The 26,678-nt window shown below is 52.7% G+C and overlaps 1 protein-coding gene across 5 annotated transcripts in view; it reads left to right on the forward strand.

Moving 5' to 3' along the window:
* ARHGAP22 (Rho GTPase activating protein 22) overlaps positions 1-26,678 on the forward strand; it is a 136,214-nt gene that overhangs the window by 99,289 nt on the left and 10,247 nt on the right. For 2 of the 5 annotated variants that reach the window (XM_072806372.1, XM_072806375.1), the window contains 2 exons: positions 6,921-7,097; positions 25,956-26,163. In XM_072806372.1, the coding sequence (XP_072662473.1) occupies positions 6,921-7,097; positions 25,956-26,163 (385 nt within the window). Of the gene's footprint in view, positions 1-4,597; positions 4,860-6,920; positions 7,098-25,955; positions 26,164-26,678 lie in introns of those variants that run through there. The other 3 variants (XM_072806376.1, XM_072806373.1, XM_072806374.1) reach the window with 3 other exon arrangements.

A 26,678-nucleotide genomic window follows, 5' to 3' on the forward strand; every position in this document is an offset into this window, starting at 1 on the left:
GAACCCCTGCCAGGATCCACTGCATTTTGGAGTCACCTCCTCTCCCCTGAAGCCCCTTGCGTGGGTGGAAAGAGAGACTCAAGCACAAAAAGAGTTTCTTAAATTGAGGAACTCAGAGGGGAAGAAAGCCCAGCTGGGAACAGGAAAAGCTGGGTTAAGGGTTCTGGCTGAGTCACCTGGGGGCCAGTCCCTTGAACCTAGTGGGGACAGGGTTAGGAACCAGTTTGCCTAGGGACTGATTTTACAGCTTGGACATGTTTCTAAACATCTCTGGACTTCAGTTTCCTTTCCTGTAAGATGGAGATAATGTTACCACTTCGTTCATGAGTGTTCAGACATGATGCTCATCTATTCGTTAACATCATGCCTACCTTAGTGCGAGCGCTATGTGTGCATCCATCATGTTGGTTCTGCTGCTGCTGCAGTTAACCTTCATCACAGACTCTCTGCATGCCCTTCCTGGCCGGTCACTGCTCGGTGTGCTGGAGTTGCTGCTAAGATAGACAAAATGAGGATGGACCAAAAATAAACATTATGAATAAACACATCACATATATACATAAATTATAATAAACACATAAATTATATGTGTACTGGATTGTGATAAGTGCTGTGGAAAAATTAAGGCTGGGAAGGGGCATGGGTTGCAGTGGGTGATGACGTTTAAATAGGGTGATCAGGACAAATTCCCTAAGAAGGTGACATTTGAGGACAGACCTGAAGGAGGCAAGGTTGTGTCTGGGAGAACAGCTCCCCCAGGCAACAGCAAGAGCTGTTGGTGCAAAGACCTTCAGGCCAGGGTGTGCCTGGTGGTTTGAGTAATGGGAGTAATGGCTGAGAGCTAAGGAGAGAGCAGCCATGAAGTTAGAGGAGTAGCTGGAGGGCTGGGGAGGACGGGCTGGGGCAGGGCAGGGAGTGGGGGGGAATGGCTTGGAAGATCTTCACGAGGACTCTGCTAACAGGGGCACATTTTGCTTTGAGGGGAGGTGTGTGAGCTGGTTTGGGTCTTACTGGGCCATTGTGGCTGCCATATTGAGAACAGACCATAGGGGCCTGGAGACCATGCCAGTAATCCAGATCCGGAAGGATGGTGGCTGGGACCAGGTCCAACAGTGAACAGTGGTCAGATTTTGAGTATCTTTTGACAGAAGAGCCAGTAGAACTTACTGATAGGAATAGATGTGAAATGTGAAAGAGCAGAGCTGAGGATGCATCTGGTTTCTGCTTGAGTAGCTAGAAGAGGGAGTCACCCTGACCAGAGAAGGGCAGGGTGGGGCAGATCCAGAGATGGATTTTGTTCTTGCTAAGTGGAAGGTGGCTGGAGACATCCCAGTAGAGCTGTGGGGGTGGGCAGTGTTCAGTGAGTCTGGAGGGCAGAGGACAGTGAACTTGGAAGTCAACAGCATGGGGATGGCACAGAAAGTCCTGAGACTGCATGAGCCCCCCAGAGGACAGTGTGGGTCACTCTGGGGAGCAGGGGAGGGAAAAGGTGACCTCAGTTCTCTGCTGAGGTACCCGATTGCCCAGCACTGAGGTGGGAGCGCAAGAGGAGGCTGGGATGGTGGACAAGGTCGTGATGACTTTCAGACCGGCCATTCTGTGCCTGTGGGACATCACACACGTGTAGAATCATAAAAGACATTTAGACTCAGAGGAGGTATACATTTGGTTGCTCCATATCTGATTCTTAACTGGGGGCAGCTTTGCCCCCCACGGGACATTTGGCAACCTATAGAGATTTTTTTGGTGGTCAGCCTGGGAGGGACAGTCTGCTGTGAGCATCGGTGGCAAGCGGTGGGGGATGCTGCAAAACTCCTCCTCTGCACGAGACCACCCACCACCACCACAAGGAAGAAATATCAGTAGTGCTGAGGTGGGAAAATTCCGCTCTCTGTCGTACTTAGTTGAAGGTGATAATAAAAGTGAGCATTTAAAGAGCACTTGCTAGAGGCCTGGTGCTAAACTAAGCTCCAGAGAAGGTAGCAGCCAACCTAGATTTTCTTCACCCTCCAGGGGTGTGACTGACCCTTGGGGAGGGTAAGGCACTGGGCTCCCCCTGGTGGAGCTGAGGGCACAACCCAGGTCAGGCTCAGCCCTGTTCAGGGAGTCCTCAGAGGCCTGTGACATGTATCAGGACGGAATGGAAGCACAGGGGCTGCACAGACTGTTTTTAAAAGGACACGGGAAAACCAAAAACAGGAGCACGAGACTCTCAGCTTTTATGATGCATGTCTTCCTGAAATAATTGGCTACTGCGATTTTTTTCTTTAAATCTCATACACCTCTTTCCTGAGCAGTAGAGAAAAAAGTTTGCATAAATAATTGAATGCTGTAGAAAATCCTAGAGTTTGCCTTAATGACCTATTTTATCTTCCTTGCATTCCCCTTTGCTTCCAGAGGAGGGTTTGTATTATAAATAGAGAATGAGTGCATACTTGAACAAACCTAGGTTTGAATCCTGGGCCTTCCACTTGCTCGTGAGCTAAATATTTAACTTTTCAGGGCTTCAGTTTATTCATCTGGGTCAGTAACACTCCTTCCTACGGTGTTCATGAGGACTAAGTGTGACTATGTGTGTTAAGCACCTTGCACAGTGTTTTACATGTAGTAGATCCTTAAAAGTGGTAGCGGGACTTTCACTTCTGGAGAAGATGGAGCCTACCACTGTCACAGGTCCTGGGGCCTAGGAAGTGTCTTTGGGGACTATTGTTCTACCCACCGCACTATCGAAAAATAAAACACGGAGAAAGGAGAATTTAATAAGAACAAACAAGAGTATCAGTGAGCTGTCAGATAACTTCAGGTTTGCCTAATATACTTGGAAGCTCAAAATGGGGAGAGGGGACAGAAGAATATATTTGAAGCTGTAATGGCCCCAGATTTCCTGGATGTTATGAAAACTATAAACCCAGAAATCTAAGAAGCTCAATGAGTCCTAAATACTAGAAACATGAAGAAAACTATACTGAGGCACATCACAATCAGATGGCTCAGGAGCTGAAAAAGAAGAAAGACACATTACATGCAGAGGAACCAACATGAAGGGGTCTGCAAATTTCTCTTCAGAAACAATGCTCGAAGAACACTTACCAGACCATACTCTGGGGCAAAACCAAGTCCTCAAGAAATTCAAATCATACATGTGTTCTCTGACCACAGTGGAATTAAATTAGAAATCAGTAACAAAGATTTCTGGAAAATTCCCCCAACTTGGAGACTAACACATTTCCAGATAACTCATAGGTCAAAGAAGAAATCTAAAAGGAAGTTATTTTGAATTGAAAATGTTTTGAGCTGAACTAAAATGAATACTACACAACATACCAAAATTTGGGGGTTTCTGTAAGCATTACTTAGAACAAGTATAGCACTGATCACTGTAAGCACCTAGAGAAAGAAGACCTGATTCAACCCGAAGTAGACAGATGAGAAAAAGTCCTAAAGATTAGAGATGGAATCAGTGAACTAGAATAGACATTTGCAGTCTACAACCTGTAGTTGGTTCCCTCTTTTTGGAAATGAAGCTTTACACAAACACAACTGTGCCCTTTGGTTTACATATTGTCTGTGGCTGCTTTTTAGCTATAACAGCAGAGTGAGTGGTTATGGAAGAGACCATATGGCCTTACAACCTAAAATACTTACTGTCTAGCCCTTTAAAAGTTTTCTGGGGGCGCCTGGGTGGCTCAGTTGGTTAAGCATCTCTGCCTTGGGGTCAGGTCATGATCGAGCCTCAAGTGGGCCTCCCTTTTCAGGGGGGAGTCTGCTTCTCCCTCTGCTCCCTTCCCCTCACTTGTATGCTCTGTCTCTCTCAAATAAATAAATAAAATCTCTTTAAAAATTTGCTGGGCAGCCCCAGTGGCACAGCGGTTTAGCGCCGCCTGAAGCCAGGGGTGTGATCCTGGAGACCCGGGATCGAGTCCCACGTCGGGCTCCCTGCATGGATCCTGCTTCTCCCTCTGCCTATGTCTCTGCCTCTCTCTCTCTGTGTGTGTCTCTAGGAATAAATAAATAAAATCTTTTAAAAAAATTTGCTAACCAGAAACATATTAAATAAAATCTATAAAACAAGAAGCTAGGTTTTTGAGATAAAAAAAATTGGTAAGTCTCTTGCAATACAGATCAGAGGGGAAAAAAGAAGAAGATACAATTACCATCAGAAATGAGAGGTGACATTACTACAGATTCTTCAGATATTTAAAAGATAATAAGGATGTTTTATAAATAACTTTCTTCCAATACATGTAACAACTAAGATGAAAGAAATTAATTGAAAAACACAAACTACCAAAGCTCACTCAAGAAGAAATACACACACACACACACACACACACACACACACACACATTTTTAAAAGATTTTATTTGTTTATTCATGAGAGACACACACAGAGAGAGAGAAAGAGGCAGAGACACAGGCAGAGGGAGAAGCAGGCTCCATGCAGGGAACCCGACGTGGGACTCGATCCCTGGTCTCCAGGATCAGGCCCTGGGCTGAAGGTGGCGCTAAACCGCTGAGCCACCAGGGGCTGCCCACATGTATATATTAAAGAAATTGGATTTGTTATTAAAAACCTTCCCACAAAGAAAACTCCAGGTCTAGGTGGCGTTACCATTGCATTTTATCAAATTTTTAAAGTATGAAATAAATAGCAATTGTACATGAACTCTTCCCAAAAAATAAAAAGAAGGAAATAGTTACCAGCTTATTCTGTGAGGCCAGAGTGACCCTGGTACCAGAACCAGATGAAGACATTCTGGCGAGAAGTGGAACTCCTGGAACTCCGGTGTGCGCTGGCAGGAATGTAACGGTGACGTCACTTGGGAAATCAGTTGTGGCTGTTTCTTAAAAAGCTGAAGGTAGGTATATGAAACTATGCAGAAATAAACACACGAGCCGGCTTGGAGCGTCATCGGGGCAGGACTCTAGGCCGGGGCACAGCTGTACATGAGCGCTCCTGCCAAGCTCTGGGCGCGATGGGTCCAAGTTTGGTGGGAAACTTGAATGAAGCATGTGGGACATGAGCGGCTCTCTTAAGGGAAAAGGATTTAAAACAAGAGGTCAAGATGAGGTACAAAAGTGAGGATTTATTTAGGATAAGCAAGTAACTACATCAAATTCTTGGAGTCCTAGATCTCTTTCTCCTGAGTCATCTTGAGACACCGGTTCAGAGAAGCTTCTGTAGAAAGGCTCCCTGCTGGCATCTGGCTTCCCCTCCCCACTTTCCCCACCTCAGTGGCAGTGCCCCCACCCTGTGCTATGGGGTGACCACTGCAGGCCACCGAGTCACCGGCATGGCCTCTCTGTCTTTGGGCTCTGCCCCGGCTCCGCTCCCCTCCGTCTCTGCAGCCCTGCTGCCCAGTGGCTGTGCGGGCCTGAAGGAGCAGGGCTTGTGTGTGCAGAGAGGGCTCCAGAAGGCATCCTGGGCTCCTGACGAGCTTGTCTCCTTGTCTCCTTGCTCGCCACAAGCTTGCTCCTGAGCTTTGGGACACACGGGCCTCTCCAGCCTCCTGGTCTGCCCGGATGCCACACATCCCATCGGTGAGGACACAGCCCATCTGGGCTCTAGCTCTCAGAGCCCTGCCCTCCGCTCTGAGGTCCTTGGGGGCTTTGCCATGACCGCTGTCAGACTGGCCCATGTGGGCTCCTTGTCCATGAGTGGTGACAAGAGCATGGGCTGGGTCAGAGCCCAGAGCGGGGGCCTTGGAATTCCAGGCCCTACTGTGTAGTAACTGTGTTGAGTTCAAGCACGTTCCTAATCCCTCTGTGCCTCCCTTTCCTCGTCTGTAAAATGCAGGAAGTAATAGGACCACAGAGTCTTTGCAAAGATGAAAGAGTCCTAGGAGGGCTGGTGTGTCCTTCAGTCTTGTCCACCTAAGGGTCTGCAGCTTCTAGAAGAGTCCCAGGCCGGTATCAGGCACTCAGGAAGCACTTGCTCCTGTCTGGTCTCTGGCCTGGGGCTGCAGGCTCTCACAAGGGGTGTGCCGGGTCTCACAGTTCTCCCTTGCTGCTGCCCCATGCTCTCAAGAACCCAGGGCCCTGGGACTCACACCCCACCTGAAGATGGTCCTGCTGAGGGTCTGAGGCTCTGGGGCCAGAGCCAAGTAGATGGGGGAGTTACATAGTGCAGGATGTTGGGGATGAACAAAGACAAGATCGTTCTTGAACACTGCTTCAGCCCTATAAAGTTCAGTACAGATGCATTTTGGGTACATCCCAAAGATCCGTTCACTTACATATGAAAATGCAAGAAGCACTGAAGCTGCCTTAGAGGAAAGGTCACCTCATGAACATCAGTCTGAGTTTTCTTGTCCTTCCATCCTTAGGTAACAGTCCAATGTCTAGCTGTGAGTAGGGATAGGTGGAGAATTCCGGAGCGTTTGGCTCCATGCTGGTTTAATATCAAGCCTCTGTGATGTTGCTACTTCTGGAGAACCAAGTCTCACCTTCAGGCTAGCTGAGGAAGGCAGGCTGTCATGTCAGAGCCTGAGGTAAAAGCACAGAGTGAAGCTGCCCTGTGTCCTGAGGAGGTAGAAGAAAGCTGATTTAAAACAGAATACGTAGTGAGGCTGCTCTGGGCTACGAACTTCTCCCAGCTAGCCTCAAATCTGCTTTTTCCCTAACTGTGTGTGTGGGGGGGGAGGGGGCGGAGGGGCTCTAATGATTTCTGGTTTGATGTGGAAATACAACAAAGAGCAAGGCTGAACGTCGAGACCTGGGAGGGCCCCAAGGCAGACACGTGAAGTGTGAAGGGTGGGTGTTCCCAACCCAGAACCAGCAGCCTGGCCCTGGAGGGCAGGGCTGGGAGAGGGGCCTTGTCCCACGCAGGGAAGAAGAGGCTACCAGGCATCGGGGTGGGAGGCGCACCCTGCTGTCCACACAGGGGCCTTGCGGTAAGCCTGTATCTCCCTGTCTTGCAGGTGGTGTCGGGTTGCGGGAGAAGGTGCCGGCCAACCCCGAGGCGCTCCTACTCATGGCCAGTTCCCAGCGTGACATGGAGGACTGGGTGCAGGCCATCCGCCGGGTCATCTGGGCCCCACTTGGCGGAGGTACTGCCCGTAGGTCTCATGCTCACCCTCTAGAACCCTTGCCTTCAGGTAATCATGCCCCTCCACCCTGCATGGAGCCCGTATGGCCCCTCTCACTCAGGGCTCACTGTCTGTGTCCTGAGCGCTGGCAGCGTGTAGACCACGCTCACTTCCCCGGCTGCCAGCCCTCAGGAATCACACCTCCCGGGTACCAGGTGGGCAGCAGCAGGGGAATCAAAACATGCCCTCCGCCTACTAGAGTCCTAGGGTGTGTGCGTGCTCGCCTCCCTGCATCCAGACCATGCTGGGTAGGTGTTCGTGATGTGGTGTGCACTAGGTACGGTGCCCTTCCCTCTGCCGTGCCCCACTGCAGCCACACGGGGCCGTGGCGCTGCCCACACAGCCTGCACCCTCTTCCTGATCTGAGAGCTGCACTTGCCATTTGCTCACTTACACCTTTATTAAAACCACGTATCGGATGCCTGAGATGTACCCAGTCATATTCCAGGCACTAGGAATTCAGTGATAAGCGAGATAGAGGATTCCTCTACCCTCCCGTCCCATCCTTCGCCCAGCAAGAGATAGACAATAGGCAAGTAGAGGTGTCATATGATGTTGAGTAGAGAGAAACATAATGAAGTCAAGCTAAGTAGGATGATAGGGGATGCTGTGTTAGATGCTGTAGCCCAGCCAGCTCAGGGAAATGGCCAGGAGGGCCAGGGGAATGCCGGGTGAGGAACATTCAGTCAGAAGTGCAAGTGCAAAGGTCCTGAGGCAGGAATGAGAGATGTGGACACAGAATCTCAGGAAGGCCTGCGGGTCTTAGGATATGAGGACAGGAGATGTTACTGGAGCCTTGGGCACATGGTGGGGATCTTAGACTTTGTTCTAAAGTGATGGGGCATCAAGGAGGGCTCTGAGCAGGAGATAGACATGACCTGACTGGGATTTGTTAAGGGGCCTCTGGCTGCCATGTGAGAGGTGGAGCAGAGAGAGATGAGGAGATGCAGCAGGCAGAGAGAGCCGTCAGACTGGGGCAACGGGAAGCACAGGCTGGCCTGGGCATGGAGGAGATGGTGAAGAGCTACCAGCCACAGGTGTATTCTGAAGGCAGAGCTGCTGGGTTTGCTGAGGGACATGGGGTGCAAGAGAAGGGCAGGTTGGCCCCTGGCTGTGCAGCTGCTGTCTCTGTAGGTTGGTGTCCCTCCATGGTCATCATGAGAAGAGCTTTGAGAAGGGGTCACCTGCTGGCTGGGCTGAATGCGGAGACCAGGAGCTGCTGGCTTGTGACCGTGCAAGCCATGGATGTCTCCTGTCCCCCCAGGTGTCTGGGAGTGTACAGTCCATGCTGGGCACAGGCTCACCTCGGGGGGCTCAGAACCCATCTCCAGACCAGTGTGCCCGATAGGCTGGGCCTCTTCTTCACCCCGTGCCTCGCCAGCTCTCCTCGGCCCCTCCTGGCTGTGGCCTGCCTGGCCACCTTTCCTAGAACCGTGAGTCTTCATGTAGCACAGTCGATAGAACTTTGAGAGGCCGTTTCTTCCCTGTGCAGCATACACAGCCTCACAGTGTTGGCCACAGCCTCCCTGCCTGCTCATGACTGTGGCACCTCCCACCCTAAGACCCTAAGCCCACCCGGGGATTTCTGCAGCCTTCACAGATGTCCTTCAATGCAGGGTGGTGGAAATTGAGCCCCTAGAACAGAGCAGAGCCCAGGAGCAAACCCTTGTGCTTGATTTATGACAAGCATATTGATATTGATTTATGGATATTGATTTATGACAGGTGCCACTGTGGACACAGGGGGGGAAGGAGAACATCGTCACGATCTTAGAGGATAGAAAGATTTTTTGCAGGAGTTACAAAAGTCATTCATCTTTTAGGAAAAGGTTCATAAATTATACTTCACAGAAGGAAGAGTGTCTGTTTTTAAAAGGTAGACCAGGAAAGTGAAAAGACAAGCTTCTAGGGTGGGAGAAGGTGTTTGCCACACACCCCAAACAAACAACTTATTCCTCAAACTCCCGTACATCAGTAAGGCAGAGACAGACAAGCCAGTAGAGGCTTGGGCAAGAGACTTGAGCAGGCTTTTCACCCAGACACATCCTCATGCCCCGTGAGCATGGGCAGTGGTGCTCAACCTTGCTAGTGATCAGGGCAGTCACCACCTGAAAGATTAAAAGAAGAAGGCAGGTGGTTTGCAGTGGTGACGAGGACAGAGAGCTATAGGCACTGCACGTATGACTAGGGAAACCTGCATTACCTGTGAACGTTCATGCTACGCACACCTAGGCCCCCGCAGATCCACTGCTAGGCATGTCCCAGGTGGAAATATGTGCACAAAGGGGCACCTGGCTGGTGCAGTCAACTCAGCATCCAACTCTCGATTTTGGCTCAAGTCATGATCTCAAGGTTGTAAGATTGAGCCTATGTCCAGCTCTGCGCTTAGCATGGAGTCTGCTTGAGATTTTCTCTCCCCTTCTGCTCCTCTCTCCATGCTCAATCTCTCTCTCTCTCTCAAAAAAAAACAAAAAACAGGGATCCCTGGGTGGCGCAGCGGTTTGGCGCCTGCCTTTGGCCCAGGGCGCGATCCTGGAGACCCGGGATCGAATCCCACATCGGGCTCCCGGTGCATGGAGCCTGCTTCTCCCTCTGCCTGTGTCTCTGCCTCTCTCTCTCTCACTGTGTGCCTATCATAAAATAAAAATAATAAAAAAAAAAATTAAAAAAAAAAAAAATAAAAAAAAAAAAAAAAAACAAAAAACAAAAAACAAAACAAACAAAAAAAAACATGACAGAGATGCTGGGGACTTATACATGTCACATGTTCACAGCAGCCTTACTCATGATGGCCTGATACCAACCCAGTGTTTAGGAACAATACGATGGATAAATGCAGATGACTTGCCCTTGCAGCAGAAATGCTACAGCAATGAGGGAGAATTAACTACAGGTCTACCTAGCAACATGCATGAATTGTAGACATACCATGGGACAAGGGAAGCCCAGGAACATGCTATAGGGATGATTCCATTTCTGTGAAGTTATAAAAATAGGGGAGAAGGAAACTGTATTACTTGGAGATAGGTAGTTAGGCAGTAGAAATACAGAAAGGCAGGGAAATGAATGCTGTACAAGTCAGGGTAGTAGCCCTGGCTACACAGGCTTCATTTTATAATAATGTGTTAATCTATACATAGATGCCTTAGGTACGTGTCTGGATGTTACATATTTCAGTATATAAAATATTAAAAAAATAAGGAGAAACTGAAGGCCAAAGAGACTACAAAACTTGTCTAAGACATCCCAGCTAGGCAGGGAGCAAGGCTGAGAAATGGGGGTGGATGTTCTGACGCTGGACACCGGGCTTTGACTCAGACCATGCAGGGCGCTGGCACAGCCCATCGACACAGGGTGCTGTCTTCCGGCCACATGTCTCTCTCTTTCTCTCTGTGTCTTTCTCTTGCCCCCTTCTTCCCTTCCTCCTCTGTGCTTGCCCACAACTGGGACCCTTTGCAGAATCCCACATTAGACCCCAGATCTGACCCTCCCTCAGGCCCCTGGCATTTATCAAATTTCCCAGGCTGTGTGCTGAAGAGCTTGTAAGAATTAAAACAGGAACCGTCATCAAAGGTGCTTACCTCCCTTCTACCTGAAGCATAGAGGAAATGCAGAAATCCCAGGGGGTAGCAATGGCTGACATGTCTAGACAAGCAGTGGGCACTGGCAGGTGGGCTCAGCAGCCTCCGCAGGCTTCCTGGCAAAGCTGTTATTAGCCTGGGTTCCCCTGGAAGGGAGGCTTGGGGGATCAGTCCTTCTTTCACTACAAATCAGGGAGTCTGTGAGCCCTTTCAAGCTGTTTGTTCTGGCAGAGAGCGGCCACCTCTGACAGACAGGAGTGGGCAGTGTACCTGCCACCGTCAGGGGAGAGCTTGGCCGTCCCCACCAAGAGACCTGGGGGCCGGTGCACGGGCTCAGCCGAGCCTGTTACCGTCAATGGCCTGCCCAGAGGAGTCCCCAACTGTAGGGCCTCTTGTCTGGTCATGCATGCATTCATTCATTCATTCTGCTAGTCACTCATTCACTTAAGGATGTGTTCTAGGGGCCGGGGAATACAGCAGTGAGCAGGACAGACAAGGTCCCTGCCCTCCTTTGTGAACTGCACACTCTAGAAGAGAAAATAGGTAGCAGGTAGGATAAGGAAGCCCGTTGCAGGTTAGACAATGATGTGCTCAGTGGAGAAAGGTAAGGTGGAGAGTGGAGTGAGAGTGATGGGGGTCGGAATTTCATGACCTCTGAGTAAAGGAGATGAAAGGGTGAATTGCATGTATATCTGGGCGGAGAGTTTTGGAGGCAGAGGCAGCAGCGTCTGTGTTGGAAGAGCAGCAAGGAAGCCAGTGTGCCTGGAACAGACTCTGTGAAGATGGAGAGAGCAGGAAACAGGTCAAAGAGGCAATGAGGTGTAAATCAGTAGAGCCTTATCGTCACGGTGACAACTCTGGCTTTTCCTGAGGTCTGTGGTGCCATGGGTGGGTTTTGAACAGAGTGGCAGGGCCTGGTTTGGGTTCTAACAGGATCCCTCCAGCCATGTGTTGAGAACAGATCAAAGAGTGAAACAGGGAGACCAGTTAGGAGCTCATTATACAATAATGCCAGTGAGAGATGACAGCAGCTTGGCTCTAGATGCTACTGGTGATGAGAAGTGACTGAATTCTTGATATATGTTAAGGTAAAGGCAGTCATGTTTCCCTGCTGGAATGGGAGAAACACATAGAGAATGAGAGAAGTCAGGGTAATTAGCCATTGACTGAGATGCGAAAAACCACAGGAAGTACAGTGTTTGGAATGAAGACTGAGAGATCGCATTGGGGCTCAGTCTGAGACACCCGTTAGAGACCTAAGTATACATGTCCAGCAGGCGGCTAAACATTCAAGGGTAGAGAATTGGAGAGAGGACTGGGTTGGAGAATCTGGGGGCTGTTGACCATGCATGGAGTTTGAGGCCATGAGGCTGGGTGACACACCGTGGAACGAGCGGAGGGACAGCAGAGGACCAGGGCTGAGCTCTGAGCTGCAATCCGTTAGACATCAGGGGCAGAGGAGGAGCCAGCAGAAGCGGTTCAGAAGTGAGGAGTGGAGCTAGGAGTGAGCTGGGGACCCAGGGCTGAGTAAAGAGAATGTCTAGGGAGGAAGGAACAGTGATAGCGAGCACCATCGACAGACGAAGTGGAAGAGAGCGGACTTTGAGCACAGCTCCGCCGACCTGGGTGCATGGCTCTGGTGGCGAGCCGGCGATGAGAATGCTGGGCATGAAAAGGGTAAGGGGAGGGTATTGGAGCGTGACAATAACTGTCACGAACTGTTACAGCAAAACTGTTTCAAGAAGTTCGCTGTAAAGGGAGAGATAAATAGGGCAGGAGCTGGAGGGAAAGTCAGGTAAAGAGAGGATTGGCTTTTGTTTTGCTTTTCTAAGTCAGGAGACAAAACAGCAATGCGAAAGATTGATGGTACAGCAGGAGAGAAGACTGGCTGGAGCACTGACAGCTCTTCTGAATCTAGATGCGAGAATCCTCGACAAAATGCTTACAAATTGAATCCAGCAATACACAAAAGGATTGTACACCATGACCAAATGAGATTTTTTTTTGAAATTTATTTATTGTTGAGAGACACACAGAGAGAGGCAGAGACACAGGCAGAGAGAGAAACAGGTTCCACACAGGGAGCCCGATGTAGGACTCGATCCCAGGACCCCAGGATCAAGCCCTGACCTGAAGGCAGACGCTCAGCCACTGAGCCACCCAGGCATCCCAGCCAATAAGCTTTATTCCAGGAATGCAAGGGTGGTTTACCATCTGAAAATCAACACTTGTAATACACCAATGGAAGAAAAGACAAAAACCACATGATACCTCAGGAGACTTGGAGAAATCCTGTAATAAAATTTGGCTCCCTCTCATGATAAAAATATTCAAAGACCTAGGGATAGGGATAGAAAGGAAATTCCTCAACTTGATAAAGGGCATCTACAGAAAACCCACATGCACCATTATACTTATGGAGGAAGACAGGATCCTTTTCTGAGATCTAGAAGAAGGCACGGGTTCTCAGTTTCACTTCTGTTCAGCACTCTGCTGGAGGCTGTAGCCAGAGCACTTAGGCAAGAAAATGACATAAGATACATCCAGATTAGAAAGAAAGAAGGAAATAAACGTGTTTCTTATTTGCAGATAACATCTCCTGTACAGAAAACCTTAAGAAATCCACTAGAAAGCAATTAGAAGTCATAAAAAATTCAGCAAGACTGCAGGATGTAAGGTCAGTATGCACAAATCAATCGTATTTCTGTTCAATAGCAATGAGCAGACTGAAAATAAAATTAAGAAGACTTCATTTGCAGTAGCATCCGAAAGAAAAAAATACTTAGGAATCAATGTTAACAAAAAAAGTATAAAACTTCCTACTCTGAAAGTCACAAAACATAGTTTGAAAGAAATGGAAACAGACCCAAATGGATGCAAAGACATGTGTTCATGGATTGGAAGGCGTGATCTTGTGAAGAGGGTAACGCTGTCCCATGGATGTCTGGATTTCTGTGGCCAGCTCTGGGACCCAGGGTAGCCCCTCCGAACCAGCTCACTGTGAGAGGCAGGGCTGCCTGGAATCCAAAGACAACTATAAGCCCCTCGGAGGTGGATCTGATGTGGAGAGGAAGGTGCGTGGTGACACCAGTTGCACCGGTGGCTGAGAGGAGGCAGTATGCACACAGACTTCAGCATCGGGCTGTGGGCTGATGTGATCTGGCTTGGTCCTTTGCTTGCTGTGTGACCCTGGGTATGTCAGTTACCCTCTCTGTGCCTTTTTCTGCAAAATGGGAATGAGAGTATCTTTAAGAGAGATCGATGCAGAGTGCTCAGCAACCCCTCAGCACTAGGTGGCCCTGATTCATTCAGCAAACAGCACATCTATCCTGCATAGGCAGGGGATGTGACAGGGCAAAAGAGATCAGAGGGACCTTCTGTCCCACTCAAGACGGCCACTCACCAGGAAAGTAAATCACAGGTACAGAGCTGTGATTTGCCAGCGTTAGCGGGCATCCGAGTCACCCAGAGGAAGGCCTGTGAAAACACACTGCTGGTTCCTTCCTGCTCACTTGGGGGATGTCCTAGAGTTTGTATTTCGAACAAGTTCCCAGCTTCTCCTAGTGCTGCTGGCCTGGGGCCCACGTCCTGTGAACCTCTGTGTTTTAGAAGGCGGTGAGTGCTATCAAAGGAAACACACAAAAAAAAAAAAAAAAAAAAAGGAAACACAGACAGCAGTTTTAAATACAGTGGGGAGGGCGGGACATTCAAACAGTGTTGGGAGGTGAGAAGGCCAGCCAGGATGTCCGGGACCGAGGTGATAGCCTGGGCCACGGTGGAGCACGTCTGATGTGGTCTTGAACCAGCATGGAGGCAGATGGGCCTGAAGGGCGAGGGACAGGGCACATGGGGAGGAGTCTGCCGCCCAGGCCTCCCACACCCCTATAGGGATTTTGGCTCTCACTCCGAAGTAAAAGGGGCAGGAGGACATTGGAGGGCTTTGGGCTGAGGAGTGACGGCATCTGATCTACAGCTGGAAAGGGCCATTCTGACTGCTAACTCGTGAGGGACGAAAAGGCAAAGCCAGGACACAAATATTCGAGTTGCTCCAGGCAAGAGACAAGGGCGCTTTCGCTCTGGTGGGTGACAGTGAAAGTTAGCAGGTTCTGAGACTGTTCTGGAAATCAGACTGACAAGGGCTGGATGGGGGTGTGAGAGTGGGGGCAGGCAGGTCGACTCCGAGGGCTCGATGGGTGGCCGTGGGGACAGAGCTGTCATTAGCCAAGACAGAAGGACTCAGTGTAGAGTGTGTTTGGGGGTTGCGGCAAGACCGCAGTTCCATTGGGACACATCAGAGTTTGGGGTGTCTGTTTGGGATTTTTTTAAAGATTTACTTATTGATGAAGGACACAGAGAGGCAGGGAGCCTGATGTGGGACTTCATCCCAGGACCCTGGAATCATGCCCTGAGCTGAAGGCAGGCGCTCAACCACTGAGCCACCCAGGCATCCCTGGGGTGTTGTTTGTCCTTAAACCAGGGCAGGTGCTGTGTGGGCAGCTGGATGCGGGAGTCTGGGGGTTAGTGCTCAGTAACTAAGAGCACCGCAACTGTCCTGCTCACAGACCAGCAGGCACTGCCTAGTGCAGCCCAGAAGCCCTTTGTCCTGACCTGGCAAGTGGCAGCAGAGAGCCGTCATCCTGGGGCTGGGAACCCAGCTTTCTACTCGGGAACGCCGCCCCCAGTGACTGCCCTGTGCTGGGGATGGGTGCGAGGGGCCAGACAGCAGGCCTGCAGTGGCATCACAGCTTCGTTGCCCCAGCCCACTTGTGTGGCTTTTGCAGGCCACTGGAGACTTCCCTCTGGCCTTCTGGAGCCACTTTTCTCCCTCTTCAGTTCCTCAGAAATCACATGGAAGACAGAAGAAGAGGGGGGAAATGCAGCTTCCAGAAGCCACAGGGTAGGACACTTGACATGGAGACAATCCCAGCCTTGAGACAACTTGGAGGGATACAATGCAACCTCTTGAGTCCAGCCAGCAGAGTTTGCTGTTTGCTAGAATGACCTCTCCAAAGGAAGGCCCTCAAAGCACAATCAGGTTCAGGATGAAAGGTCACTGACCTAGCCTGGGCCAGCAGTGGTGGAGTTTGAGATCTTAGTGGACCACTTCTCCCCAGTGCTGCTTGCTTCATATCCCAACTCATCCAGGAGATTGAAGGAGAAAGTCTTATTTCTCGTTCCCCTGAATGTTGACCCACCAAGTCTGGGGGCCTGGCCGGGCCTTTCTGGGCAGCTCTTCCAAAAGGGGAGAGAATAGACTGTGGCTGATCTGGTCTGGGCTTCAGGTCACTAAGCCAACAGATGGGACACTCGAGCATGATCCTGGTACCTTCAGCCTATTCGCATGGACCCTGACGGTCCACTAGCCAGGTGGAGGAGGAGACACCTCCAAAGGCGTTGGATGCTGTCCATGCCCCAGGCTCATAAAGGGAAGATCTGGCCTTTTCTGGGCATAGGGGTGGGTTCATGGCACCCTGGGGCCTCCTTCCCTTGCTGTGCTCCTGGGGTCTGTGAGCTCGCATCCCCAGGGCAGGGGAAATAGCTCCCAGCCACAGGCCCCTCTGACAGGGAGGGGAGCCCAGGGCTGTTTACCAGGAGGAGAGGTGAAGGAGCAGCTGCCTTACCTTGGGTGAGCCTGGCAAGCCAGCAAGGTGGTTTAGTGGGGGCTGCTCACCACTGCCTCCTGAGAAACTCGGGACTCTAGCCACTTGGCTGCCTCTTACCCACCTTGCTGGACTGGAAGTCCTCCTTCCCTCCTGCCTCCGTCCCTCCTGGCAGCTGTGCTGGGAAGTGCTCCATCAACTTGGCCTTCTTGGTTTCCCCTTGGGCTATGTAGAGCTCCAATCACAGGCCAGGAAAGAGTTTACTGTGGCCACTTTTAAGATGAAGCCAGTGGAGAGTTAGCGCCAGTGAGCCGAGCCATTGGGGCGGGGGGGGGGGGGGGGGGGGGGAGACGGAGAAGTTTCCAGAGGCATTGCCATTCGCCAGAGCAGCTAACATTCATTCAGCATATTCCTGTGTCAGGCTCTGCAACAGCCCCAGGAAACTGTCCTAACTCCCCTAAGGACACTTAGCAGCAGGGAGGCTCAAATGCTCCATCAGGTCACAGAGAAGTCAGCAGGAAGCTGGGTTCTAACCCAGGTGTGCTGGCTCTCAGAGCCCCACTGCTAGATGCCTGCTCTAGAGAGAGGGAGGCCATGGGGCCTCCGGGTGTCCTCTGCCCAGGTTCCTCGGGCTTTCGGCCGCTTCCAGGGAGCCCTGTCCTCCGTATCAGGCTGAGGAAAGAGGGAGGGGCCTCATGCTTGCTAAGTGCTACTCTTGCCAGGGGTTAGTTGTAGCAAAATTACATTATAGAGGGAGGCAGAGAGACCCAGACAGGTTTAGCAGTTTGCCCTATGGCACACAGCCGAGGTGGGAGCGGGGGCAGCCGCCCTCAGGGTGGGCCTATCTGCAGATTCTCTCTTGCTGGGTAAGCATCAAAGCAGCACAACCTCTGGATCTGACTAGTTGTCTTGATGAGAGGGGTGGAGGTCGGGGGAGGCAGGCCATCCAGACTGAGGAGAGAGGCTGTCCCTGTGGCCTTGGACCCCAGGCCATAGGACACACAGCACAGAAATGGGGGCCACCCCAGCCGGGGTCACCAGTCACCAGGAACCGATTTGAGAGGACAGACCACCCCCAGCTTCTCAGCTTCTTGGCCCTGGCCCAAGAGGACAATTTGATGACCGTCTCTGAATACCCACCCCTACCAGGTCCCACCACTAAAAGTAGCCCCCAATGTGGGATGGGCACCATCCCCTCCAGGGCATAATCTAGACCTCATTATCAGTGCCCATTTGAGTCCAGAACCTTCTAAATGGAGGGCACCTGTGGACTTCCATCCATCTGGGGAATGGTGGTTGGGGGATTCCCTAGAGACTGGCAGGCCTAATGTGATGACCACACAGGTGGGAGAACAGAAGCTCAGGAGGAGAAAGCAGGTCAGCACCAGAGCCCACAGGTCCAGGGGGAGGGCCCACCTACCCCAGAGTAGCTGCTTCAACTTGAGGCCTTGGGCCCTTCTCTTTAAGGTGGGCAGTGCTACTCAGACACAGGGGTCCCGGGGCCACGGGAGCTCCAGGTTTTTCTGGCAGGTTTAGGCCGGGGCATTCCTTGGCTTGTGGCCCTCATCATGAAATGCCCTTCCTCCCTTCTCAGGTAGGTGAGCTCTGGGAAGGAAGCACACTGAGCCCCTCCCCTCAACCCAGCCCTCCACCCCCACACTGTATCAGGGCCAGGATCTAGGAGCCTCAGTGGCCTCCAGCACAGAATTTAAGGGTGCGCCAGCAAACGAAGCAGTCAAGATAAACATTTTATTGAAATTTTCTTTAAATGAAAATTAATGCAAAAAGTCCATTATGTTAGTTTCTTATCGTTGCTCAACAGATTGCCACAAACTGAGTGGCTCAAAACAATACAAATATATCCTCTCCCAGTTCTGTAGGACAGAAGTCAGAACTGAGTCTTATAGAGCTAAAATAAAGGTGTTGGCAGGGCCTGTTCCTTCCGAGGGCTCTCGCCTCTCTGTACCTTCTAGATGCTGCCTTCCTTCCTTGGTTGTGGCCTCATCACTCCAGGTCGCTGCTTCCCTCTTTACATCATTACTGCTTCTGTAGTCATACTTCTCTCTTCTTCCCTTTTATGCAACCAACCTGGATGATCCAGTATCATCTCTCCATCCGTAATTTAGTCATGTCTACCATGTCCCTTTGTTGGGTAAGGTAACACACTCACAGGTCCCAGAGATTAGGATGTGGACATTTGGGGAGGGGTCATTATGTAGCCTACCACACCCATGATAAATATTGAAATTGTAAATAAAGACAGGATCTGTGGGATTAGGGTTAGGTGCTCACAGAGTTTGCAAGAGCAGGGCTAGAGCCTGTCATTACTTAAAATTTTGATTAACTCATTCGTCATGTTTTTTTTTTTTTTTTTGCATTTAATTTATCTGTGTTAAAATACTGCAATAAAATATCTTATTGAAACTTTTGACACCTGTGGTGAGTGCCTCATATTGCCGCATCCTAGCCCCAGCCCTGCTCAGTAGAGTAAAAAGAGTGGCCCTGCCCTGCACACTCAGCTTTTGGAGGAGCCCCCACCCCTTCCAACCCCAGGGCTCTCCTAAGCCCCTCCCTTACAGGTTTTGGCCCACAGACCCTTGTGGACCTCTTTTCCTCCTGTCTGGTGTTGCAAAGCCCCCAGCTGGGCTTTGCTTTCCACCCACCCTCCTGGTATATCCCTGCCGCTGGCTATCCATTCTGCTCTTCAAACTTTGGAAGTATGGGATTGGGGGCTCATTTCCTGGGACAGCATCCTGCCCTTGTAGAAATGTATCCCTGCAGATAGGTAATTTAGGTTTAGATGGAAAGTCTGTTACTTACTGTGTGGCCTTAGGACAACTACATAACCCCTCTAAGCTTTAGCAGCCGCGTCTGTAAAATGGGGACATGGATACTTAGCCGTCAGGGCTGCGCTAGACACCTGACTTTAAGTCCCAAGCACCCGCTTTGGAGCCAGGAGCCCCCGCTTTAGGTCCGTGGTCGGCTGTCCCCCAGCTGCGTGACCCAGGCGAGTTACCTGACGTTCCTGGGCCAACACCCGCCTCCCAGCCCGCGGGGCCACGGAACAGGAGCTCCTCGGGGAGTCGCGGGCAGCTGCGGGCCTTCCTCGCTGCGGCCGGGCCGGGGGGACAGGGGCTGCGACATCTGGACGGGGCCCTTCCCGGGCCGACTTCAGGCGCGGGGTCCCGGGGCGACGTCTCGGGGACTCGCGAGCGCCGGGCCCTCCCCGCTTCCCTGCGGCCCGGCCCGGGGCGGCGGCGGGCAGGCCGCTACCTGCCACCTGCCACCTGCGCGTGCCGGGCATTCCTGCGCCGCCGCCGCACCCGCGCGGGCCGGTGCCGATGCCGATGCCGATGCCGATGCCGGCCTCGCCGACCTCCTCCCGCTGCTGCGCCCGCCCGCCGCCGCCCTGCCGCCCGCCCGCCTGCTGCGCGCCCGCCGCCCCAGGTAGGGCGCGACCGGGTGCGGGGAAGCGGCGGCCGCCGGGGCGCGGGGGGCGCGGGGCGCGGGGGCCGCGGGGCGGGGCGCGGGGGGCGGAGGACAGGAGATAGGAGACGCGGCGGCATAGGATCTCGTGCCCCGGGTGCCAGCGCGAGCGGAGCGGGGACCCGCCGGGGGACGAGCTGGGGGGAGCCCCAGGGTCCCGACCCCAAGCACAGGCGCAGTGCTCGTCCCACGTCTGCACACGCCCCCGCCGCCGTGGGCCTCGGGAAGGGGAAGGCCACGGTGCCCCGCCCGGGCTGGCCACCACCAGGAGGAGAGGGATCCCGCGGACGGGGCCGGCTCGCCCTCGGCAAGACCCTGCGGAGATGGCTGTCCCGGGCGGATGTCAGCCGGGGCTGGTTTCTGTCCCCAGGGCACCTGTGAGGCTGTGGAGTCTCTGGAGCAGGGCCAGGCAGGTGGAGGCTCACCGAGCGGGAAGGGTGGAAGGCCCGAGCAGGGACGACTTCCCAAAGGCCTAACCTCTGGAGGGAGACTAAGAATGTTGCTGTAAGCTGTGTCTTTCCCCCGAGTGTGGCCTAGTCCCCTGCCTGTCCCGCCATCCCCCAACAAGAGGGCCCGGTAGAGCCGAGCAGGCCTGACCCCACTGAGGAATGAGCTCCTCAAGGGAGTCCCACCTGCCCCCTTTCCTCCTGGGGCCTCAGGAGCTGGCAGTGCCATGGCCTTGGACCGCCTTCCTGGGTCAGGAGAAGGCCACGTGGACCCAGCACCTGCTTCACTGTGCCTGTCGGGGGTAGGCCCTCCTGGGGCTGCTCACAGCTCATGGAACTGCAGAGAAGAGCTCAGAACCCAAGGTCATCAGGGACAGGGGCTGAGCCCGCTGAGCACCTGGCCTGCGGCCCGCGGCTTCCTGCTCCTGCTCCTGCTCCTGCTCCTGCTCCTGCTCCTGCTCCTGCCTGTGATTCCGGGGGAGGAGCGTGGGAGCCGATGTTTGCCAGGGAGAGCTGGCGGCGGAGGCCTGGCCCAGCTCTGAGTCCACCGGCAGGTTCATCCAGAGGAAGCGCAGCCTCTGCCAGTTTCCTCTCCGCGGCAGAGCCCTCGGTACCTGGGGAACAGCGTGGGCCGGGACCTTGAGGAACCTGCACACTGGCTGGGCTTCCAGGGATCTGACAAACCTACTGGAACTGGTTCTTGGCCAGGCTCCCCATCGAGGTGTGCCAGGAGGGCCGAGGGAGGTCAGCGCAGCTCTTCGCAGCCCTGGCTCTGCCAGAGGATCCTGGCTGAGGGAGGCCAGGCTCTGTAGCCTGAGTGCAGGCTGCCTCCAGCAGGAGGACCACCGGGGAGGACGCCCAGGAGGCAGAGCTGCAGTGAGCTCTCCCAGGCCCTCCCCAAAGCATCTGGCCCCAGAGTCTCCTGCAAGGCTTGGCACAGCCCTGCCCTACAGCCCTGCCAGGGATGTGGTGGTGCCTTGGGCAGGGCCTCAGGGCAGCCTCCTAAAAACAGCACGGTCACCCCGGTTTATAGGTGGAGAAACTGAGGCCCCCTCCTTTCCTCGGTAGCTTAGCTGGAACGTACACCCAGACCAGTGCACATTTAGACTCAAATCTTTGTCTTTGTGACCTTCAGTTGTGACCGTCACCTGCTGCCTGGGTCTCCACCCCCACCCCTAGGCCAGCCCTGTCACTGGGCTCAGCACTTGGAGTGCCCTGGGGCAGTGTTGCCATTTCCCAAGCCCCCGAGCAGCATAGAAGGTCAGTGCTCAGCACAGCTGAGGATCCTTGCCTCTTCAGCAGGCTCCCTCACACCCACTCTCCAGCCCCTGCAGTTCCCCATCAGACCCCACCCACATCTGCCCTGGGGCCTCTGCTCACCCACCCTACTCCCACGTGCCTGCTTGGCTGCCTCCCACTAATTCTTGCACCCCAGTCTCAACGTCACCTCCTCCCCCAAATCACCTGTATTTGGAAGCGCCTGGGGTTGTGGACTTCCCGATTCCTGGCTCACAGCCCTGTCTGGGAGGGAGGGTGAGCAGCGATGAGGGTTACCAGGGAGGCCATGGTTGTGCCGGGGTTGGGAGGGGGCTCCTAGAGATGGCGGTGCTGCCAGAGCAGCAGTGGGCCAGCCCTGCAGCAGCCGCCCTCTGTCTGGCCAGCCTGCTTGCCCCATTGCATTTTCCACTACCTAGAACAGGGTAAGGCCTGAGTGCGAGGGTGAGGAAGGGTAGATGGACAGGTAGACAGACAGAGGATGGCAGGTGTCCTGGGGACAGGAGACGGGCAAGCAGAAAGGGCTGCACGGGGTTACCCCAGCTTTGTGGGTCTCTGGAGGAGTTGTAGAATTCTCCTCAGTGTCTCTCTTCCCTGACGGGCCTTCAGTCCCCTGTAAGCCCAGGGGTGGGGAGCACTAACTCTGGATCCTTCACCGTCCTCCCCTCAGTGATCCCCATCCTGCACTAGCTCAGGAAGGACAGGGAGGGGCTCCTGGTGAGGACTGCAGGAGGGCCATCAGAGAGGCCATCAGAGCTGCTCCCAAGGGCTGGTAGGACATTTGCCCAGACTGGAGAGGAAGGAGCTTCCAGGCCGAGGTCTATGCACGGGCCAGAGGCAGGAAGGCAGACGTGTGGCTTAGGGGGCTCAAGTAGTATGTAACGTTGACCAAAGAGGGAGGCGGGCCAGAGGGAGGTGGGCACCCAGGGTGCCGTGCCAGTCGAGCCCCCTCCCCTTTGGGGGACCCTCGGCCCACGTGTGGCTCCCCTCAACATGTCATCTTCCCGCTCACTGAAGGGCCTGGCACTGCCTCAGGTGGTGACGAGATGGTTTCCCGCTCCTACCTTCCGCGATCACCGCCCTGCTCCCTACCTCCCATGCCCACAGGACCCCGGGGCCGTCTGTGCCGTTCAGGTCAAAGCAGAGGGGTGAGGGCCTCCCCCAAGGCAGGCTTGGGCTGGGCGTGAGGTGGCAGGGCCTGGCGAGGACTCGGACCGTGGGGTGTGCTGTCCCGGCCACGGATGGCGGGACGCCGCCCCTGTTGCTGTTCAGGGATACCTCCCGGCCTCCGGCCCTGTGGAGTTTTTCAAGAGAAGCTGGAAATCAATTTTTGTATGAAACCTCCTGATTTTAAATAACTCACATTACAGTGGTTTGCACACCAGCTAAACAAGAGCAGTTGAGCGCTGGTGATGGAGCCCTGGGTGAGGGGAGGGGGAACAGGGGTGCTGTGTCCCCAGGGCCAGCACAGGCCGCTCTCAGGCTCGGCAGAGAGGCCAGGACGCTGTTGACTGGCCCGCAGGCCACACCCCTGCGGGCAGGGGCCCCGGGCTCTCCCCCCAGGCCCGGGAGGCAGACAGCTTTGCCTTTCATGTCGCATTATAGTCTCTGCTTAGTGCTGACCATGTCTGTGGGAACTGCCAGTGAAGACTGGAGAAACTTGGGGAACAGGACTGGTGGGTGGATAGTATCCAGGTATCCGGGCATCAGTGTGGGTAAAGAGCAGCACTGTGGCCTAGAACATTCTCTAGGCCTGGAACCAGGCTGCTTGGGTTTGAACCTTGACCCTGCCATGTGCTGAGTGAATTTGGGCATGCTCTTCAACTTGTTTGCCTCTCAGTTTGTCCATCTGAAAAATGGGGATGATGCTGATAGTGACGTGAAAGTAATAGTCCCTAGGTTACAAGCTGCATGAGAATTATATGCACTGGTGTCTTTGAAGTGCTGAGAGCAGGACCTGGCACCTTGAGTGCCATGTGTTAGCTGTTTTAGCGCCCTCTCCTCACGCATATGCATGCACAGACGTGCACACACAAGTCCACTTGCATGTACACACTTCTCCCTAACGTATTGATGGTATCACTGGATGCATTCTACATGGGCATGTTTTCTAGAAGGGAGAAGTCTCACCACCCCCAGACTCTGTAGGCTTTGTACTTGGGTCGAGCAGGGGGAGAACGAACATTTACTGAGTCCTGCTCTATGCCAGGCACTGTATTAGGAACTGATGTATCTTATTTTAAACTAGCCAGTGTGGGGGGAGCTAAGTAGGTGCCCAGAGTCCTTCCACTGCTCAGTGGTAAGGGAGAGACTGAATGCTCACCTGACTGGCTCACCATCCACATCTCCGGCAGCCACATGCCTGGACAGAATGGAGCTCTGGCATCATGCCCCTGGCACACCCCAGAAGCCACCCTGTGGGGGAAGTCTCTGCGTCATGTGTGCAAGTGGAAGATGTTAGGTATTTGAAAATCCTCATAGAGCTTAGGGCTGGGAGAAGTGTGTTTCTCCTGTTACCATCACTGTGAGAGCGAGAGCTTTATGGTCCTCAGCTACTTCCGCTCTTGGCCTAGGCCGCAAGGAGCCTCTTAGCTGGTTGTATATTTAGTTGTCATAGATCTTCTCAGTCCAGAGTTCCTCTACTTCTTTCTCTCTCCTTTTATCCCTCATTTGCCTCTTGTCCTGTATTAAATGCTCTGGATCTCCTGCTTCCTGTGTTTGTTTGTTTGTTTGTTTGTTTGTTTGTTTGTTTTTACAAACATTATTGAAATGTAGCATATAAGAAAGTATATAAATCACAAGGGTAGTTTAATGATTTTTTTCAAAGTGAATACAGCTGGGTAAGGAGTACCCAGGTCCAGAATCAGAGCACTACCAGCACTCCCGAAGCCCCCTCCGACCCCTTCCAGTCACTGACCCACCAGGGTAACCACATCCTGCTCTGGTGTTGCATGTTACATAGATGGAGTCATGCAGTGTGAACTCTAGGTCTGGCTTCTGCTTGCAGTTATTTTTTAATTTTTAAAAATTCTTGGTGAAATAGAGTTAATATTTACCATCTTAACCATTTTTAAGTGTACATACATCTCAGTGGCATTAAGTACATTTACAATGTGCAGTCATCACCACCTTCCAGCTCCAGAACTCCTTCATCTTGTAAAACTGAAACTCTACCCCATTAGATAGCAGCTCTCCATTCCTGCCCCCATCCTCCAGTCCCTGGCAACCACCATTCTCCTTTCCGTCTTTATGAATTCTTATTGTAAGTACTTCACAGAAGCGAAATCATACGGTATTTGTCTTTTTGTGGCTGGCTTATTTCACTTTGACATAATGTTTTTGAGATTCATCCACATTGGAGCATGTGTCAGAGTTTCCTTTTTATTTTAATTCTGAATAGTATTCCATTGTATGTATGTACCACGTTTTGTTTATCCGTTTATCTTTTGATAGACACTTGGGTTGTTTCTACCTTTGGCTTTGGTTTGGTTTGGTTTTGTTTAAGCAAGTTCTATACCCAGCCTGGGGCTTGAACTCTTGGCTGTGAGATCAAGGGTCATAGGCTCTACTGACTGAGCCCGCCAAGTGCTCCTACCTTTTGAATATGGCGAATAATGTTCTATGAACATGGATGTAGAAATGTCTGTTCAAGTCTTTGCTTTTGGTTCCTTTGCTTATTTACCTGGATGTGGAATTGCTGGATCATACAGTAATCCTGTTTTACATTTTTGAGGACACTGCCCTGTTTTCCCTAGTGACTGCACCATTTTCATTCCTTTCAACAGTGCACAAGGGCTCCAATCTCTCCACATCCTCACCAATACTTGCTGCTTTCTGATTTGATAGTAGTCATCCTCCCGGGGTGCAAGGTGGTACCTCACTGTGGCTTCACTTGCATTTGCCTAACGATCGGTGATGCTGAGCCATGAGTAAGTTTTCACATCAGTGAGTCATCTGTCTTGTGCGAGCTGCTTGCCATCTGTTCTTATGGTTGTCTGGTTCTGCACAGTATGAGTAGACCATGACATGCCCACTCATTTTACTCTGATGGGCATCAGGTGGTTTCCCATTTGGACGGATTGCAAAGAATGCCGCTAAGAACATTCTAGGGCACATCTTTTGGGGGACATAGTTCTGGGATCTTAAATGTAAGTCACTCCTGTTTGGAGGTGAGTGTTGTACAGATAAATGAATCAATAAAATGCATAATTCGTGTTCCCTGAGGGCCCTCTGAAAGTTCTTCAGGCTTAGACATATTCCACAGCACAGGATAGGCCCCCTGCCCACTGTCCCCTCCTGCTTGTGGCCCAGGGTCCAGCTGCCTGGTATAGACCCCTCCCTCCAGATCCTCATCTGCTCCCTCAGAAGAGAGACACTTTTGGCCCTGACAGCACCTCCGGCCCCCCATTGTCCAAAGCACCCTTCCCCCACCACTGAGCTGGACAGCTGAGAGTGTGACCAGTTCCTCTCTGTGCCCAGGGATCTTTGGGCAGCGCCTAGAGGACACAGTCCACCATGAGCGGAAGTATGGCCCCCGTCTGGCCCCCCTGCTGGTGGAACAGTGTGTGGACTTCATCCGGGAGCATGGGCTCACCGAGGAGGGGCTCTTCCGCATGCCAGGCCAAGCCAACCTGGTGAGGGACCTGCAGGATTCCTTCGACTGTGGGGAGAAACCACTGTTTGACAGGTGAGCTCCTGAGGGAAAGCAGTAGAGATGGGATCACCGGTCCATTTCCTGCTGTAGGGGCTCCTCCCAGGACACAAGCACCAGGGGGCAGTAAGTTGGCCTCCAGGAAGCCTGGCAGCAAGGTGGTGGTGGCATGGCTCCCCACAGTAGCACCCCCCAGCACCCAACTGTTCCCATGGGCAGAGCATTGGGCACAGAATCAGTGCAGAAGCCCTGGGCCTCCTCTCAGGGATGGATCCTGCCATGGATGAGGCACACTCATGACTATGCAGGCTGTTTCCACAGTGGATGCCTGTAAACCCAACCCAGGCAGGGGAAAAGAAGGGCCTCTGCTGGTTCCATTTGGGACTCTAGACCTTCTGCAGGGCCCCTCTCTCAGCTTCCCACCCTTCAGGCCCCTTCAGTGGCAAGATGGAGCAGCCCCACATTCTCTCAGATACCAGGGGTGGGGAGCCGGTACCTGTCCTATCCCATCACTGGGACTTCCCCATCGAGGGCTGCACTGTGTGGGTAGA

This window comes from Canis lupus, chromosome 29, assembly GCF_048164855.1.
Source record: "Canis lupus baileyi chromosome 29, mCanLup2.hap1, whole genome shotgun sequence".
NCBI lineage: Eukaryota > Metazoa > Chordata > Mammalia > Carnivora > Canidae > Canis > Canis lupus.